This window comes from Argopecten irradians, chromosome 5 (assembly GCF_041381155.1).
Source record: "Argopecten irradians isolate NY chromosome 5, Ai_NY, whole genome shotgun sequence".
Lineage (NCBI taxonomy): Eukaryota > Metazoa > Mollusca > Bivalvia > Pectinida > Pectinidae > Argopecten > Argopecten irradians.
This window is the reverse complement of record NC_091138.1, coordinates 31596987-31614427: the sequence shown is the minus strand read 5'-3', so window position 1 is coordinate 31614427 and position 17441 is coordinate 31596987. Positions and strand designations below refer to the sequence as shown.

Genomic DNA, 17441 nt, shown 5'->3' with positions numbered 1-17441 from the left:
GATTTGCTTTTCGTCTGTATTTATATTCTTTATCAGTTGTGTGAGAAAAACTTTTGTCAATACAATTAGCAAATGTTGTCAAAACACTGTAGGAGTAATGTATGTGGCTTTGATCGCGATATGAGATCAAATAGCAGCCGCCTCGCCAGTTGGTAGGGACATAGACAGACAGACGGAACCGATTACTTTGACAATGGCCATGCCACTTTTGTTGGATCGTTAAAGTTGTTAAAAGAGATGGTCGTTCCCTGATAAAGGTAATAAAATATTTCAGATTACCTTATATGGCCTACCGCTAAAATAAAAACTCCAAGGACGTCGATCACTTATAAATCCTTGCAAAAACCAAGTAACATATTTTGAAAGATATGCATTGGATCAGGGACGTATACGAGAAAAAAATCCTTAATTGAGATACAGAATACATGTATGTAGGCTAATAAAAAGCAGTAAAATTTATTGTAAATATCTGCTAATCTTAAACATGTTTTATTGATATACGTACTTACATAATTTTATAGATGTACACCATTAATACACAATCTGTGTGTCTGGATAGTGAAGGGAACAAACTGATTCACTAAAAAGAAAAAAAATCTATACAGAAACATGTTCAAGGCCGATGTATGTGAAACTTGCAGGGTAATGAATGACGAGCACTTATAATTTATAAAGTTAATTTTAAAAGCCATTTACTTGCAAGTCTTCGTGTTATTACAGAATGTCTATTTATATTACAATGTTAAAAGCCTGCTTTGACAAGCCGGGTAACATAAGGGTATGCGATCGATCAATACTCTAACCTGATTGGTTGACACCGAAGTAAGACTCAACCCTGTTTTCCTTATTTGGAAAAGTGACGTAAAGGTCACGACCTCGTGTATGGTAGTCAGCTGATTTCGCTGACAGAGCGCAGAAGGTTGGTTGACGTCTGGTCGAATAGAAGGAAAAGTTCTCGGAGACATTTTGTTTCTGAGAAATATATGAGTGCATATTCGATCAGTTTGCACATTTCTTTCAAAATCAACATCTTCCTGAAACGAAATGGTTGAAACAAAAGCAAATTACCACAACCTGTGTGCAGTTACGAACAAGAAATCAGACGCAGTGTTCGAATCTGGGAGTTCGAATAGGCAGACGAAAGTTCAACGTATGCTACACAAGTTAAAGTCGACCGCTGTGAAAGGATTGACAAAAATAAAGGGACAACGAAATTCACCGGCAACAGATTCACCAACAGTAAAACATGCCCAAGAACAACACGACGAGAGTATGGGTGAGTATGACAAAATTCTGGCTATCTTTGGGAATTACTTCACACGAGAATGCATTGGTGAGTGAACGAACATAACTTAAGTTTGTCACTGAAAAGCTGACTAAGCCAACTCATCTTTAAAAATAAATCTCAATGAGTCAGATGAATAATTATTTTATGCCATTAACCGATTAAGAAATCTGTTTACACAGCTATAAGCAGCAATTAAAAGTGGGAATATTTCCTTTCTTTGTTTATGAAGACTTCAAACTTTTCTTTGTTCAAGAAAGATGTTCAAATCAAATTTAGGTTTTGGTCACAATGTTTTTCTTTTCTTTTCTGGAACATATTGAAAGATGATGGTTGATGCGCAGTATAGCAATTAACTGCTTTCATTTACATAATAAACAAAACAAAAAAAGAACAAATTCCATTATGATTATTATTTTACTGTAAAAAATAAATATTGTTCAGGCCTTTTGGAGACTTCAACTCTTTTTTAATTAATTAACTCCTAGCTATACCAAGATAAAATTAAAAAAAAAATCAAAAGTGGTGTTGTAAACTCGCTTCATCTTAGTCAAAAATATGCAACAATCACTGTAACCTATGTTAATGATGAGCATAAGAGGACCGCATTATCAGTATAAACATAATAAATTTTGATTAAAATACCGGGTAAATTAAATAGGGTCACTAGGTACCTTTCCGGAACAGCTTTTAATTTTTAAAATGGAAATGTAAAACAAGATTAATATTGTATTAATATTTATATTGAAATTTCACAGACTTTTATATATTTTTTTAAAATCTAGACACAGCTATGAGCTCATTAAAGGCCTTATACCTTTCCGAAACAACTAAAAAATTAAGAAAAGATTATTTTTTTAATACCTTATTAGATTTAAGAACAAAAAAATAGATTTTTATTGCCTTAGATTAGGTTACAATTAGTTAAAAAAAAGTGATGATTTCCTGAGTAATCTATGTTAATGGTGAAGATTCATTTTGCTGTTTTGTGATCTGTTTTGATGAAATGATAAGGCAATTAGCATGCAGTAATTGGGACAACGACGGGAAACATAAGATTACCAGAATTATGAAAATTAACATTTGTTTAATTTTTATAAAAAAAAGTTACAGAATGTAATAAGTGATGTTGTATTAACGGTAAGCTAATAACTTTTGCGACTCTGCAAAATTATATATCATTTAACATTCTTGTTTTGAAATGTAAAGCCATCACTTTGGGATAGTAGTGGGCCTTTAGTACAAAATTTATTGGTAAAAGTTGGTTTTTTTCGATTTCAAGTTAAAGTTTGTTTCAAAATAATTTATACCGATAAGGCAAAGAATTCTCTACCAGTATATGTGTATTCAATAAAGTCTGTTAATAGGCAAAGCTGTAAAATCAATTGAAATGGTCAAATGCATTTAAATATATATGGCGGAAATATCCAAGTGTGTAAATTAGATATGAACAAATTCAGATCAATCTTTAGCAAAATCTTGCATAAAACTTTATGTAATTGTAAACCACAAATAAATAGATTTACCATTTTTAATTAACAGGGTTCTTAGGTTGAATATGGGTCTCTTTGGCAATGAAAATTGAATATTTTGAATCTCTAAGCAAATTAATTCTCGAAAATGGATTTTATTCTTGGACATTCTTTTAATTCCTAGTCTACCAGTTTTCTACTGGCTTTGTTCATGTTCAAATTTCCACGCAACTTTACTTCCAAAGAGTTAAGTAAATTTATTTTTAGAACTATGCTTAGTTTACACTAGGCTTTTCTGTAATTTTACTAGTCAAATCTGGACAATGTAAGCAGAACTTGGCCGTTGCTTTAATATTTAAGGACTTTTGGAAGGTCAATGAATGTATTTTAAACTTTTTTTGCCAATTCACTTTATATAACTGCATTTCATTTAATTCAATGTGTATACAATTTATAAAATTATTAAATTCAATACAGTTGTAATAATTTGTGTAATAGGTGTCATACAAAGAAGGGGAGACAATCTGTTCTTACAAGCATCTATCTAGGGGGAGACAATCTGCTGCTTTCTATACTAGTATATCACCATAGATAGTCAAAGGGGAGATAATCTACCCAATGAGACACAAGTTTACAAATAAAATAATAAACACAGTGCATTGTATTCTAGTAATTAACAACTGATAATGTTATGGAAACTTGATGATTCTAGAAATATCTTCATTTTAGAACAAGTGGTTTTATTAGTTTAACGCCAGGGTCATGCAAGGACTTGCCAGGTTTGTTGGTAAAGGAATGCCGGAATACCTGGAAAAAACCCACTGCCCCTCATGGGATTCAAACTCTTTACCCAGAGGTGGAGGGCTTGTAGTATAGTATATAGAGATATCATTACCACTCGGCCATCAGACAGGAAATATATAATTTACTCTGTTATTTCAGCATGTAAAATCAGAATTTTCTTTTTTGCTGTTACAGACGAAGCAGACCTTTCTCACTTCACTTCTCCGAACCTATTTGAGAACATGATGGAAAAGAACCAATGGAAAGATCTCGTAGGCCTCATCAAACATGCGCTTTCATCTGTGAGGGACGATAAATTTGGGTACGAGATGCTCATTCCATGTGGTCTGGTGATGCGTATAGCAAGGGACATTATGGCTTCAGCTCGGAATGAACCATGTGGACTTCGGGGATGTGTACTGTTTATAAACCTACAGGACAAAAGTAAGTGCCAGAACCTGGTGAAACTGGACTGTGACCCAGCCACTGTATCAACATTTGAACTGTACTTGACTTTGAAGGAGGACACACGAGGATGGTGCATGTTAAAAAAGTTCTTCATTTTCATGAGTGGGTACCTGGACAAAAAGACAACTTTAGATCTGAAGCTATTGTGTTCTGGATATGAACTGGAGAAGAAGAAGCTCTATAGGCTAAATAACTGAGGTGTTCAAAAAGGCCTGAAAAACTCTGTTACATTCCATACTCTTTTTTTGGGGGTTTTTTTTGGGGTTTTTTTTTCTATGCATTCTATGCATGCTGTGTCAGCAGCCAAGCAGCCAAGTTGATTTCTTTTGTCTTTTTTTATTTTGAAAATGACAGCAATATATATATACATATCAGTCATGTGATGTGATTCAACCACAGGCATTTGACTCTCTAGATATTTTTCTCTACATACAGATATATAATTGACAGTATTACACATACAGAGAAAACTATCTATAAAGTCAAACGCCTGTGAATCAACTTATTATTAGTGTTCCTAGTCCAATTGGCTATCATACAAATTAAAAATGATGCAAAAAAGTGTGCTAAATGGGTTGATATACATGTGATACATGCAGAGAAGTGATCTTGTTGAGAGCTGAGAGGTTACTGTTAGTACATAGTGGAATGTGCCCTGAGAGATTCAACAATTTTAGACTGAGAAGTCAAAATTTTGCAGCTATTGACAATTTGAATGTCCCAAGGCTTACAAGAATAAGAGATGATATTGTGTATCTGTGTGTGTGTATGAGAGGATGTGATATATTTTGTAAGAGATCGGCTTGTGTAGGGTATATATGTACCCTTGTCTGTCGGTCAGTGGTAGATTTCACTGTATGGCATAATGTTCTATACCAAATTTTGACTTGCCCGTCTAGTGAGAGAGATGTTTCAACATTTACCATGCACACTTGAGAATGGAGGGATTAGAGGTACCTTATTGAATAATCAACAAGAAAAAAAGAGTCTGGTGAATTGGCTGTATGAAAGTTGGATAGAGTGATTTTGATGCAAGAATGATGTGATTTAGATCTTTATTTTGACAAAGAGCTTGGCAAGATATAAAGCTTAGTGAAAGTTATGCCAGACAATTGTTATCAAATTTTAATAAATGCCACCTTATTATGTCCACTTAGTGCTTTCAACAAATGTACCAAAATACTGTATTTGACCCAATTAGGGCCCCATCTGGAAACACTCTCTGCCTAGTTGAAGTTCAATAACTGAATTTTAATCTTTATTTACGGTAATAATGACTGATAATTACAACAAATTAGTTTCATTTTTGGTTTCATTTTCAAACACATTTCTAGTTAATTTTGTGTTATATTTTTTGTGAAAGATAAAAAAATTCTTGGAGAAAAAAAGTATACATATATCAATAGCACTGAGGGCTCTTATTGGATCAAATATGGTACAAAACTTTTAATATTGGTACTAAATCTCAATCTTTAAAACATGGATTAGGTGTGACTTGAAATTTGAAAATTGTTATCAATTGGTGCTTATTTTATCATTGGTGAAAATTACGATGAAACTCATTTGCATGGTTGATCTGATCAATATATTCATATATGCATTTTTGTATATTACCTATAATATTTTATGCCGTGCCAAAGGTGAATTATTCCAGGTATAACAAATTTTTAAGTGCACACTGAAGATTGAAGTGTGTTAACTTTTTGTGGATCACTTAATATTCCAACATGATTTTGAAAATGGAGATAAAGAATAAATTAATTTCCTTTGTTTTCCAATTCAACTGTATAACATTCTCTATGTACTGTTGTGCTCAATTACACCATGCTTTATGGAGAATAATGATCTATAATCAATTTGTAGAAAAGAAGATTTGTTAATAAATTGAATCTTGGATTTTGGTGACCTAATATGATCATTTTGTGCTTATTAAGTTGGAAGTTTTTAAATGAATGACAAATGTGATTTTTCAAGTACTACACAAATGAAAATGTTTCATTATTTATATAATATTGATATTATAGTGATCAACATAATATGATATTGAAATTTAAGAACTTACTATAATTACTACACATATCTCCGCTTCTGTAAAGAATTGAAATTATAGATATAAGGCCTATTGTCAAAATAGTGTTCCATTCAGCTTTTGTTATCCTATCGAATGCCCCAATTTCAATGAATTGGTCTAGATGCCTATTCCATGGATAATGATCAAAAGTTTTCCCCCTGCATTATCGTTCAATGAGATTTTGTTTACCGTCCGCGTAATATGTGGTTGATAGATTGTCAAGGGTTTTGCATCTGCAAAGATAGTTTCGGTATTTGCCGTTATTAGCGCTAGAGGTGTTGGAAATATATTAAATGCTCCCCATCCCATGGATCAAACGTTATCTTACAACTGTGTTATGTTTATCATGAGGTAGTTATACGTGTCAATAGGAAGAAGGCATATCAGGGTTTACTGTGTCTGATGAAAGAGTTAAAATATGGATGACTTAAAAAGAAAAAGAAAAATAAATTTCACATTTTCGTTATCTATTAAGTTACAGTTGTAACTTAATAGATATAAAAAATGTAAGCCTTTTTTTTCTTTTTCTTTTTTAAGTCATCCATATCTTAACTCTTTGTTACAGTATTTTATTCGCCTTCGACGCTAATTACAGCAAATACAGTGTCTAGTTTCAGTTTAAAATGCCTTACTGTGATGTTTATTTCATAGATAATTACAATACATGTGTTCTAGTCTAGCCAATGTAACAATTATTTTGCACATAATATGCAAACATATCTATAAAAATAGCTAAAAAAATGTATACAATCTTAAATCCTGTGATATGATTGGTTTAGCTGGTGTACCACTTCTTTCTTCCTGACCAATCGTTTGATAAATGCACTAAAACCTGAAGATAAAGTTATCAAGAGGAAAAAAGTAACCAGTGACCATACTAGTTCAAATTATTCTGCCATTCTATATATCCTTTTTATATAGGCCTTGAGCCAATGAATGTCTCATAGAACAGCAGGGTAATACAGACCATGGCCACAGACTGAAATGAAACTAAATACAATTGCAAGTTAGAGCAATTTTTTTTTTAAGATGTGGTACTATTTTGATGCGACTTCCATGGGTTATATTTATACGTTTCAGTGTTAAAATCCTAGTTATAGTGTGTTCTGTTACGTAAATAAATTAAGACAAGGATATAGCTACTGTTTTATCAATGAAACCTTGTTACAAACTACAAGTAAATATTTGTGATGATTTCTTGTGATATGAAATGTGTACATGTTCTACTGTTTTGTAATAGAAACAAATGGAACAAATGTAGATATTTTTGTGCAATAAAAATGTTGTTATCTGTATTTCAGTATTTTGTTGTTGAATGAATTCATTTGAACAAGTAACCAGGAGGATACATACCTATTTGATCCATTATAAGCATGCCTTCACCCCCAACCTCCATTTATAAGCACTTAAATTACATCAAATTCAATGCAGACTGAAAATATGAAAACTGTCCTATGTAAATATAGGTGTCTTTTAATTTCTTTTGCAAATTGGATTTTTGCTTACTTTGTGCAATATATATGAAAGGCTAGTCTAAATTTGGTTCTATAAAGTGCTTTATTTATTTCACTTTTTAAGCCTCAAATGTGCTTATTGGGTTGATTACGGTAATAAAAATGGATGCCAGGACCTAGTGGATGGAATTTGTGGACATTCTAACTATTAATTTTTGTGTTGCAAGATGGAGGCCAAGTATGGCAGTTAAAAGGTACAAACCAAAAGTATTGTTTCCCAGAGACCACCAAAATCTGGTTTGTGCTGATGTGGCAAAAGCTATCCAATGGACGCAAAACACATATTGTAAACAAATTTATTTGACTTCAAAAGAATTTGCAAAATATAATTGCTGCAGAAATGTTTGAATTATCAATTGCAAAATTAAATTGTCTAAAAATTATGGTTTCGGCATGATCCTAAGTCAGGACAAAAATAAGTTTATTTTTTGAAGAAAGATGGGTTATAATTTTACAAAAAAAAATAACATGTTGAAGATATTTCGTATGTACTGTACTCATAATTGCATTCCGGTATGAAATAGTGGCAGAGTTTTTTGATCGCCTCTCAACAAGAGGGGGCTTATGGAAGCACCCTGGCGTTGACGTCGGAAGGTTGGTGCAAGTGTTGAAATGCTGTAATCCGTAACAACTGATATTGATTTATACAATAATTTTAGAATGTAATTGTTGTGATGGGTATAGACCATCATTTAAATAATCTGTAAAGTCAAAATTAGAAATATTCTAATTTTAGCACCACATGATTTTTTGAGAACCGTTCACACGTTTTAAAAGCTCTGGGACTGCCATTTGATTGTATAGACGATTTTTTTTTTTACCTCGCCCTATTGGCTACATCCTGCGTCATTACAAGTACTTTTAAATGTATGTGATCAGAACTCGAAAATATGGAAGTTCGAATACAATGCAAGCAAGAGCGCAATTATAATTTTTCGGAAAACCAAATACCAACCTAAACTCCAATTGGACCTTGGATAGAGCCAGCATAACTATGCAAAAATCGTACAAACATGTTGGAATGCTGATAACTAGTGTCGGTAACACAATAAAAACGGATGTCAAAAAGAACGGAAATCATTCAATCTTATGACAAGGTTTGGACCAACTTCGCTAGCCAAGGGTATTAGTCCGATTCTCTTTCTTCTAGTAGTAAGAGAATCGGCTCTATATTGTCGCAATTTTGGAACAATACAATTCATAAAGATAAACTCAATATATTCCAACACGAAACTGTAAAAAGAATTCAGTGTTTTCAGAAACGTACTCGTTCAGACATTGCAGAGCCATTGCTCGGAATACTACGAATTGGTACGGAGATAGACAAAAAGAAACTCTTTTTTCTCTATAGCTAATTGCCTTGCCGCCAAAAACTTTAACCAAGCAGATATTTTTGTCTCGTTTATACCAGTATCTTGATCATTCATCTGTACATCCTGGATTTATACCCAATATTATTAAGACTTTAAAAGATTATAATCTTCAAAAACATTTGATTAAATATGTCAAGACAGCACAATTTACCTCCAAAATTGTGTGGGAAAGACTGGTAAATTCGTCGATATATCACTATGGAAATATGTTACCGTAAGGGACCGAATGCTTGCTGGTGGAGATTTTCTTCGCTTCCCAAATATACACTGTACGTACAATTCATCGCTTATACTGTGGAAAATACCCTGCACGCATACAACACGATATGTAACCAAAATGTTACTTATACTCCATCATGGAATGAGGAAGTACATTGTATGTAAAATCTGCGAGGAACTGTATATCGATCCCATACTCCATTTCACATCTAAGTGCCATTTTACAAAAGCGGACAAAATTAATTTCATTGTAAAGATTCTCGCAACATATGGACCCGAACTATGTACTACAGTAAATAGATAATCTTCACATGAACATTCTTTGAGAATACTACTTGGAATGGATTGTGAAGCATTCAAGAATAAGCTACAATCACATGAGGAATACGAACTTTTCTTAAATGACAGCGCAGAATTTTTGGAAATCACATCTAGAAAGTTTTAAAAACACAAAAAGTGATTCTCTACAACAAACCTTAATTAGAGAATGCCAGTACCAATCTACCATTTACACATAAAATATAAATAACATTTAATGTAAGATACAGGCATTGTAAAATATTTTGTAAATTCTTTTGTTTTGTTAATCTCATCTTTAAGGAATAAAAGAATTGATAGTGATTGATTGGGTTCCTAGAAGAAATCATTATGCCGAAAACTTGGCATAGTCTGGGATATAAATATCTCTAATCTTGATATGCAAAAAAAAATAAGTTATATGAAGGACGTATATGAATTACAAATCCTTGACTATAGCCACCGTGATAATTTGTTAATTATTATATTTTTTCGTCCAAGAAATAAAACACAGATACATCTAATACTGAGAATTGGTCGGGCATTCGAAAACATGTACCGAATGTGAACTATATGCCAATCTATGGCCAAAGGGAGTTAACTCCGATTTCTATCTCGGTACAAACCCCCACTGACAGAGCATAACTGGGTCATATACACTTGTACCTAATTTAAAACATAGTGCCACGGATTTTTTTCGGGATGCAATTAATATCATTGTTATTATTCTTGAAGTAAGATTAGAAGCTCAAATTTTTAAAGAGTGGTAATGATGTATAGTAAGTAAGTTTTTAATGAAGAAAAAATACTCATTCGTCTCCTGTCTTTTATTGAGAAAAAAGTCTTGTTTGACGATGGAACATCTTTAATTGCATTATAAATATAATATTTTACTCCGGAGAACAACATATTGATCAGCCAATCTCGGTCTAAATCAACCCTATCATCCGGAAGGATGTAAGAAGAAAATACATTATATATTATAAAGAAGGGCGGGCTTTTGTCCACAGGGGCTATTGTCCAGAGGGGCTTTTGTCCAGAGAGGCTTTTGTCCGGAGGGGCTTATGTCCTGTATATATTCCATGTGCTGGTTTAATGAAGTTCCGCTTTATAACGTGTCCATGGTAATCGACAAACTAACGACTTCAATCACTGAAAATCTAAACTCGATATCGCTTAAAGAATCAAACGTTTAATATTAGGTAAATTAACCAGATCTAGGCCTTAAAACGAAAATATAAGAACATGGAATTATACATATAATCGAAACGGCTTTTTTTCGGAATGAAATCAATTTCAAGAAATGTTATGTATGTTGTGTTTATAGAGAAACACATTCTTTGTCAATGATGGTAAGATGTGAAAACTTATATAAAGTGATTTGAAATAACAAAATACAATATGTCTTATAATCTTTAATATAATTCTTGAAATAAGTTAAACACAAAAATTCAGTTACCACAAGATATTTTTCATTATATGATTTGGTATTTGTAAATGATACCTTTGAAGTTAAAAAAACTTTTAAAAGTAAACAAAATTTTACAAATTGTGGCAGCTCGAGTCCACAATTTGTTGTGAGAACTGGTTTTAACGGTACAAAAAAGTATTGTTACTGTGTAGCACACTTGTATGTAATTGCATAATTGATTTCCTAAATTATTTGCAAAAATTGGACATTGACAAAAATAGAAAATTAGATAAAATTACATTGTCACAGAATTAATTATTTACACGTTTATCTCCAATACCCATCAATTTTTCGTGGCAGCGTAATAGTTTGACATTTTCACCTAATGAGATCATAGATTTCCGAAATAACGTCCACATGTCATTATCTATATATTTTGGCTGCAGGGGCTATCCCTGTGTCACACCTAACTCAGTCCCCAGGAACGACCCCTGCAGCGCATGGAGTCACAACAACGTTTTTGACACAAACTTATTTAGACATTTAATTTTTGACAATTAGCATGCGAATGGCACTGACAATGAAATCATTAAGTCTTGCAAATTACAGCCCCGTTTGAATGACACCCCAATGTTCGACTGTAGTATTGTATATTGGTGTGATCAAGGAATAACAAAAGCAGTTTATTTATGAATTTACTCATACACGTATTTACTTTTAACGTTTTACTCTGTAAGCATTTTGGATATAGAATTCTGTTTAAGATCGACAGAAGTTGTATTTGTAACGAAACCCGACTTCTACATGAAAAATCAATACCCTTTTCTCCTCTCAAGTTCAAAGCAGAAACATATATTTATAATATAATATATGTTTCTGTTCAAAGCAAAAATTTATGATCACATATAAATCCCTGTTTCAAATTCTTCGCTATATATAATGGATTTTTAAGAAGAAAAAATTAAATCGTCTACGTCCTTGTTATATATATGTATATTTATATATGCTCAGAAAACATACAATATTTAGATGTTTGCGATATACATGTCCATACTTATTAAAACATTCTTGTATCTTATTCTGCACACAATTTAAGTTGTTCGTTTTGGTGCTATATTTAAAATCTGATAAGCGCATGTGCACAATATCTGTTAAAAGACAGAGAAATATGGAACCTACGGCTAACTGATTGATTCTAATATAATTAGGTGGTATCTATCAGCTTCGGCGGTAAACACATGAAGCATGGTGAGTTTAATTGGGCGCCTTTTGTATTGGTCAGGCAGGAAGTCCAGCTGTTTCGTCCAATTATGCCAACTACTATTACGCAAATGTATGCCTCGAGCAAGGTTCAACAAAAACGCGACCAATCTGAATTATTTGATATTTATGGTATTTCAAAGGCTAGTTAAAAAACGCCTCGTTCCAATCGACCTCAAAACGACACCCGTATATGTCTTCCTGCTGGCTTAATTACACAAAATTCAATGGTTTTAATTAAACCACAGATTGTATACGTACGTTTCTTTGTGAAATATCAGAAACATAATTACATAATGTATATATGAAGGGAGATTCATTTCGATCGATTCAAATTGTTTTATATCTGTTAATATAATTTGAACTGTCAATACAAAAAGTGGGCCTATATGTATATGTAATTCATTTCAAAGACCGTTATAATACATACCGTATATATTCCCTAGAATATAGCTATAATAAATGTATGGGTCAATAATAAATGTATATTATACAGTGTACATTTTTTTATTGAAACAGGCCTATATCTGAAATATAAAATAAATAGCGTTTCCCTCTGAATTCATACATTTTTGATGCTGCTGTTATAATAAAATGGAAATACATGTACATGTATTACAGTATATTACATGTACATTATGTATTTATAAGTGTCTATACTGCACATTTCCCTAGAGAATATAATCATTTTAAAATTACATATATATATAAATTGTAAATATATATAAATGGTATATATATGTGTGTGTGTGTGTGTGTGAGTGTTGACATTTGAAAGTTTGATATTATACAATATGATTTGATATATTAATTAACATACTACGTTCTAAAAGGATAGTTTAAATCGTCAATATAATTAATTGATAAAACGATCGAGTTCTGGGTTAATATCCATCTTCCACAAAATAACTTCAACATTATTAAATCAGATTTTCCGATGTCATGTCAAAATCAAATGTCTCCAAATCGATTTGATATCTATTGCTCAAAAATGAATAAGTCTAATTACATCATTTCTGCCAAGTAAGCCAATGGTACCCCATTGAGCATAGATTTACAACTATTCTTTGTCCGTGAGAGCACGCCTACTATTGGTTAATAGCGTCACGTGACTCTCTGTGTATACGCTGTAATTTGGCGGTTTTACAGTGTGAGCGTCAGTCAGTCAACAGGACGAGAGAACTATCAGAAGAAAGATGGTATGTATCGGTTAAAAATCTAATTAATCGTTTGTCATCGGATGTTAAATTATTGGTATTTTGATAGCTAGATATTTCATTAATACATTTTTAATTTAATTTTTTGGAAAAAATGTTCAGAAATATTTTTATTTTAAATTTATAGGCAGGTGGTAAAGCAGGAAAAGACTCTGGAAAGGCGAAGGCAAAGGCAGTATCTCGTTCTGCAAGGGCTGGACTCCAGGTAAATATTGATATCGAGTTTGTTTACCCGGATATGTTATCGACGAAGAAATATTTTGTTTATAAACTATTTGAAATAATGCATGTATTCAGCACACGATACTATCATTCAAATCGTTCCGTTACAGTTTCCAGTAGGTCGTATTCATCGACATTTGAAAAACAGAACAACAAGCCATGGCCGTGTCGGTGCAACAGCCGCTGTGTACAGTGCTGCAATTTTGGAATACTTGACCGCTGAAGTAAGTATTGATATTGTATAAGAAATCCCAAATTAGATAGTTGCTTTCAAACTGAAATTAATGATGCAATAGATACGTTTCCGTTGTCTATACTGTACAGTACAGTTGTGTAGTGAATGCCGATTTAGCAATGTTTACATTTACAAACCGTGTTGATTTGTTCATTTTGTATATGGTCTTTCTGTTTGTATACAATCTTTGAATAAATCTAATAATGTTTCACTCTTAAATGGTTGATCCACGGTACAAAACAACACAATAAGTGTTATTGTTTACATTAGTTAGAATTTCGCGGGCAGTCAAAATGGCGGACCAACCGCCATGATCGATTTTGATGTTATCTCCCTTCGATTGATGAAATCTATTGTTGTGTACATTTCAGCTAGCATACCTGGTATCAAAAATGATCCAGTGTGATTTACCATTTCATTTAATTTTTAAGGCGGCAAATATCTATCGAATTTTGCGGAATATAAGAGATATGCGTCTAAATTTGACAGTCACTATTAAAGTAAATGCAGTTGAGTCGAGGAATTTTGCAATGCTATCCTCATATGAAATGTTTCGATGATTTTGTTGGGGTCCTTCGGGGACGATAATAGGAAATAAATGTTTCCAAATTATGTGTACATAGTGAATGCTGTAAGGGTTATAAATCGTCCAGTTGATATTATTAAATATTGTAAATGTAATCTTCAAAACAAAACACAAAATAGGCCTGATATCGTCTACATTACCAAAGACAAACAATTTGGGATTAGAAATAATTTTTATTTCAAAAAATGAAAACAAAAACGAAATGAGCATAAATAGGTCGCTAGGTGCATCTCCAATTCAGAGACGTTTTACAGCCATTCAAGCTGATAAAAACAATTTAATTTCGGACCACTGCAAGGAAATTATTGGGCTCTACTTGCCCAAGGGTAGTGCTTTTTGAAAAAAATTTATACTCTTGAAATTTTTTCCAAATTCGGTTATTTTCCCAATTGAAAAGGCATGGACTGGTGAAAAAAAACCCACTGAAAACCTGCATGAAAGCAACTATCAGAATATGACTTTATTTTAGGAAAATTTGTGTTCAACCATTCATATGCACATGTAATGGTGAGAATTAGTTGCCTGCCAGTGGACAACTAACCCCAGACTTACCCATTCTCGCCATTACAATACATTGTATTTGTACTGTTTAAAATACACACAAATAGTTGTAAATTAAGTAATCTTCCAAGGACGTATATTAGAAGGATTAGTCACACTGGGTTTTGGGGAAGTACAAGGCAGGAGCTTTTGTATTTGTTCACTGACTGTGACGTTGGACGACGACGGATTTTGCGGTTGCGAGGGTTATAGTCTTACTTTCTGAAACTGGCCGTCATTTCATGAGCTTACATATTTTTTTAACGAAAAATTAAGACATATCCTCTAAATATTCTGTCCTTTAAGCAAGTAGTAAACGTTGTGAAATTTGATAAACTTTACATTGGTGTTGCCTTTGACTTGATAAGACAAGTATTTGTTGAGAAAAATGGTTTTTATTCCCGCTTCATAGGCGTCTCGCGTGGTGTTTAGTAATGTAAAGACACGGTCACGAATCCTTCTCGCTTATAAATCCTTGAATCTTCTGATGGAACACTACCATGTTGATTTCCAGTATTTTTCCACATACATTTATCTGAAAATTTGTGCATGATCAATACAATTGAAGTATGTGATGGTGAGGATAAATTTTGTTGCAAACCCTCAGACCCAGTCTATTCACCAATGGAATTAATGCATTGTGTATCCTGATTTTGTCACTATTTTAGATGTATACTTAACAACAATTGAACTTCACAGGTACTGGAATTGGCAGGAAACGCCAGTAAGGATCTGAAAGTAAAGCGTATCACACCCCGTCACTTGCAGTTGGCCATCCGTGGAGATGAAGAATTGGATTCCCTTATTAAAGCTACAATTGCTGGTGGTGGTATGTATATTGTACACCTCGAATACATTGTCAGCATCCTCAATCCAATGTTGAAATCACAAATTGTGTTTACCCATCATGGGTATGTAGACCAAATTTGCTGCAGTTCAGAGAGCTCTAAAATCGGCTCCAATACAAAATCTAACAACTCTTCATTCCTTCCGGGCTACCTAAGCATGACCCCCTAGCCTTGAATGGGAACATCTCTGGACATACTAGTAGCTGTTCATACTTTCGAGACATTCAATCACAATAAAGATTTCATATACGAAACACTGATTAGAGTAGAGCGGAATTACAAGTCTAATTTTAATGATATTGCTGCAGTATCATGAATAATTCATCAATTGTCAAATCTTCATCTGATTGGTTCTGCCAGGAGTTGAGTCGTAAATCTTTACCAACAGTTATAACAATTGGTTGAATGAGACTTAATTTTGACAAGTATTTGTTGAAAGCCATGCTTGTATCTTGTAAAATATATAATTATAAAACAAAACAGTTATTTTGATGATCCTCTGTTGTATGAATTCAACTTTTCTTTTAAATTGTTTACAAATTGGTAATGCTTGGTTTGTCTACGTTTCAGGTGTCATTCCTCACATCCACAAGTCCCTCATCGGAAAGAAGGGATCACAGAAACCTACGTAATCTGTCCGTCTCCTTCTGTATGTTTGCTGTCTAGTGTATTAGGATGTCGTGTCAAGTGTGCACCATCAAGCTTCACGAATGGACGTTCAATTCATTTCTCATTTGACTTCATCATCAAGCCATTGGATTTTAACCCATGCATTGCCAGTCTGGAAATTTTCATTTTGACTATTCATGTAAAAAATAACATGTGAACTTTTCTTGGGCAGCTGTTGACTGACCAGTTGTGATGTATCCTTGTCAGTGTGCAAGTGGATTTATTAGTGACAGGAAAATGCATGGAAGCAGATCAATTGGGAACAAATACTTATAAAGCTTGACAAATATTTCCATCTTTTCTGTCCTTCCTCTTCTCGACTTGTATACATGTAGGTTCATAGATGGTCACCAGACTGGAATTATGATAGATTAAATGTGTATTTGGTTTTAAATGTATGTGTTCATTTCCCCCTTGGTTTTAATATTTTCATGTCTATCATTTAACATTGTAATAAATTTATATCATAAAGGAGTATATGGTGTGTGTTTTCCCTCGGTTGATATGCAGTAGTCCTCCACAAAAAATTAAAAATTGCACTGTTGCTCATGATCATTTACCACTGGATGCATATATAGATCATGCATATCATAATACATGCCTCACTGATTTGGGATAATGGGTATATAGGTTTAAAGAGAAAATATTAAGGTGTATAACTTGACCTAGATATAAGTGAAAGGCTATTAGCTAGTGGTAGAATACGTAGGTGGACAAATGATGGATTGGTAGATATGTCCTTATAAGTATCAATACTTGTATACATAAATATACAATGTCTTCACTCTGGATCATAAGATGGAAACTATGTATAAGTATGTCGGGAGACCTGATGAGTGACCAGGCCATGGCCAAGGGTCAGTAATTTTCAAATTGGAGAAGCTGCAATGCAAATGTCCTTATCAATATCTTGCATTTTTATGAAAGACAGTAGCATAAAGCAATTATGATGTAACACGCGATGTTGGTGA

General features: G+C 33.0%; 2 protein-coding genes across 2 annotated transcripts; both read left to right on the top strand.

Moving 5' to 3' along the window:
• The first annotated feature begins 887 nt into the window (after positions 1 to 887).
• LOC138323534 (DNA damage-inducible transcript 4-like protein) lies at positions 888 to 7382 on the top strand. Its single transcript, XM_069268188.1, has 2 exons — positions 888 to 1276; positions 3736 to 7382. The coding sequence occupies exons 1-2, from the start codon at positions 1045 to 1047 to the stop codon at positions 4203 to 4205; spliced, it is 702 nt and encodes a 233-aa protein (XP_069124289.1). The 5' UTR covers positions 888 to 1044; the 3' UTR covers positions 4206 to 7382.
• A 5837-nt stretch (positions 7383 to 13219) lies between these two features.
• LOC138323533 (histone H2A.V) lies at positions 13220 to 16944 on the top strand. The gene is made up of 5 exons (XM_069268187.1): positions 13220 to 13352; positions 13498 to 13575; positions 13703 to 13816; positions 15653 to 15782; positions 16372 to 16944. The coding sequence occupies exons 1-5, from the start codon at positions 13350 to 13352 to the stop codon at positions 16431 to 16433; spliced, it is 387 nt and encodes a 128-aa protein (XP_069124288.1). The 5' UTR covers positions 13220 to 13349; the 3' UTR covers positions 16434 to 16944.
• The last annotated feature ends 497 nt before the right edge of the window (positions 16945 to 17441 follow it).

Coding starts and splice junctions, on each gene's coding strand:
- LOC138323534 (XM_069268188.1), top strand. CDS start 1,045: ATGGTTGAAACAAAAGCAAATTACCACAACCTGTGTGCAGTTACGAAC. Junction 1,277..3,735: donor ACAACACGACGAGAGTATGG/GTGAGTATGACA, acceptor TTGCTGTTACAG/ACGAAGCAGACCTTTCTCAC.
- LOC138323533 (XM_069268187.1), top strand. Junction 13,576..13,702: donor CTGCAAGGGCTGGACTCCAG/GTAAATATTGAT, acceptor GTTCCGTTACAG/TTTCCAGTAGGTCGTATTCA. Junction 13,817..15,652: donor TGGAATACTTGACCGCTGAA/GTAAGTATTGAT, acceptor TGAACTTCACAG/GTACTGGAATTGGCAGGAAA.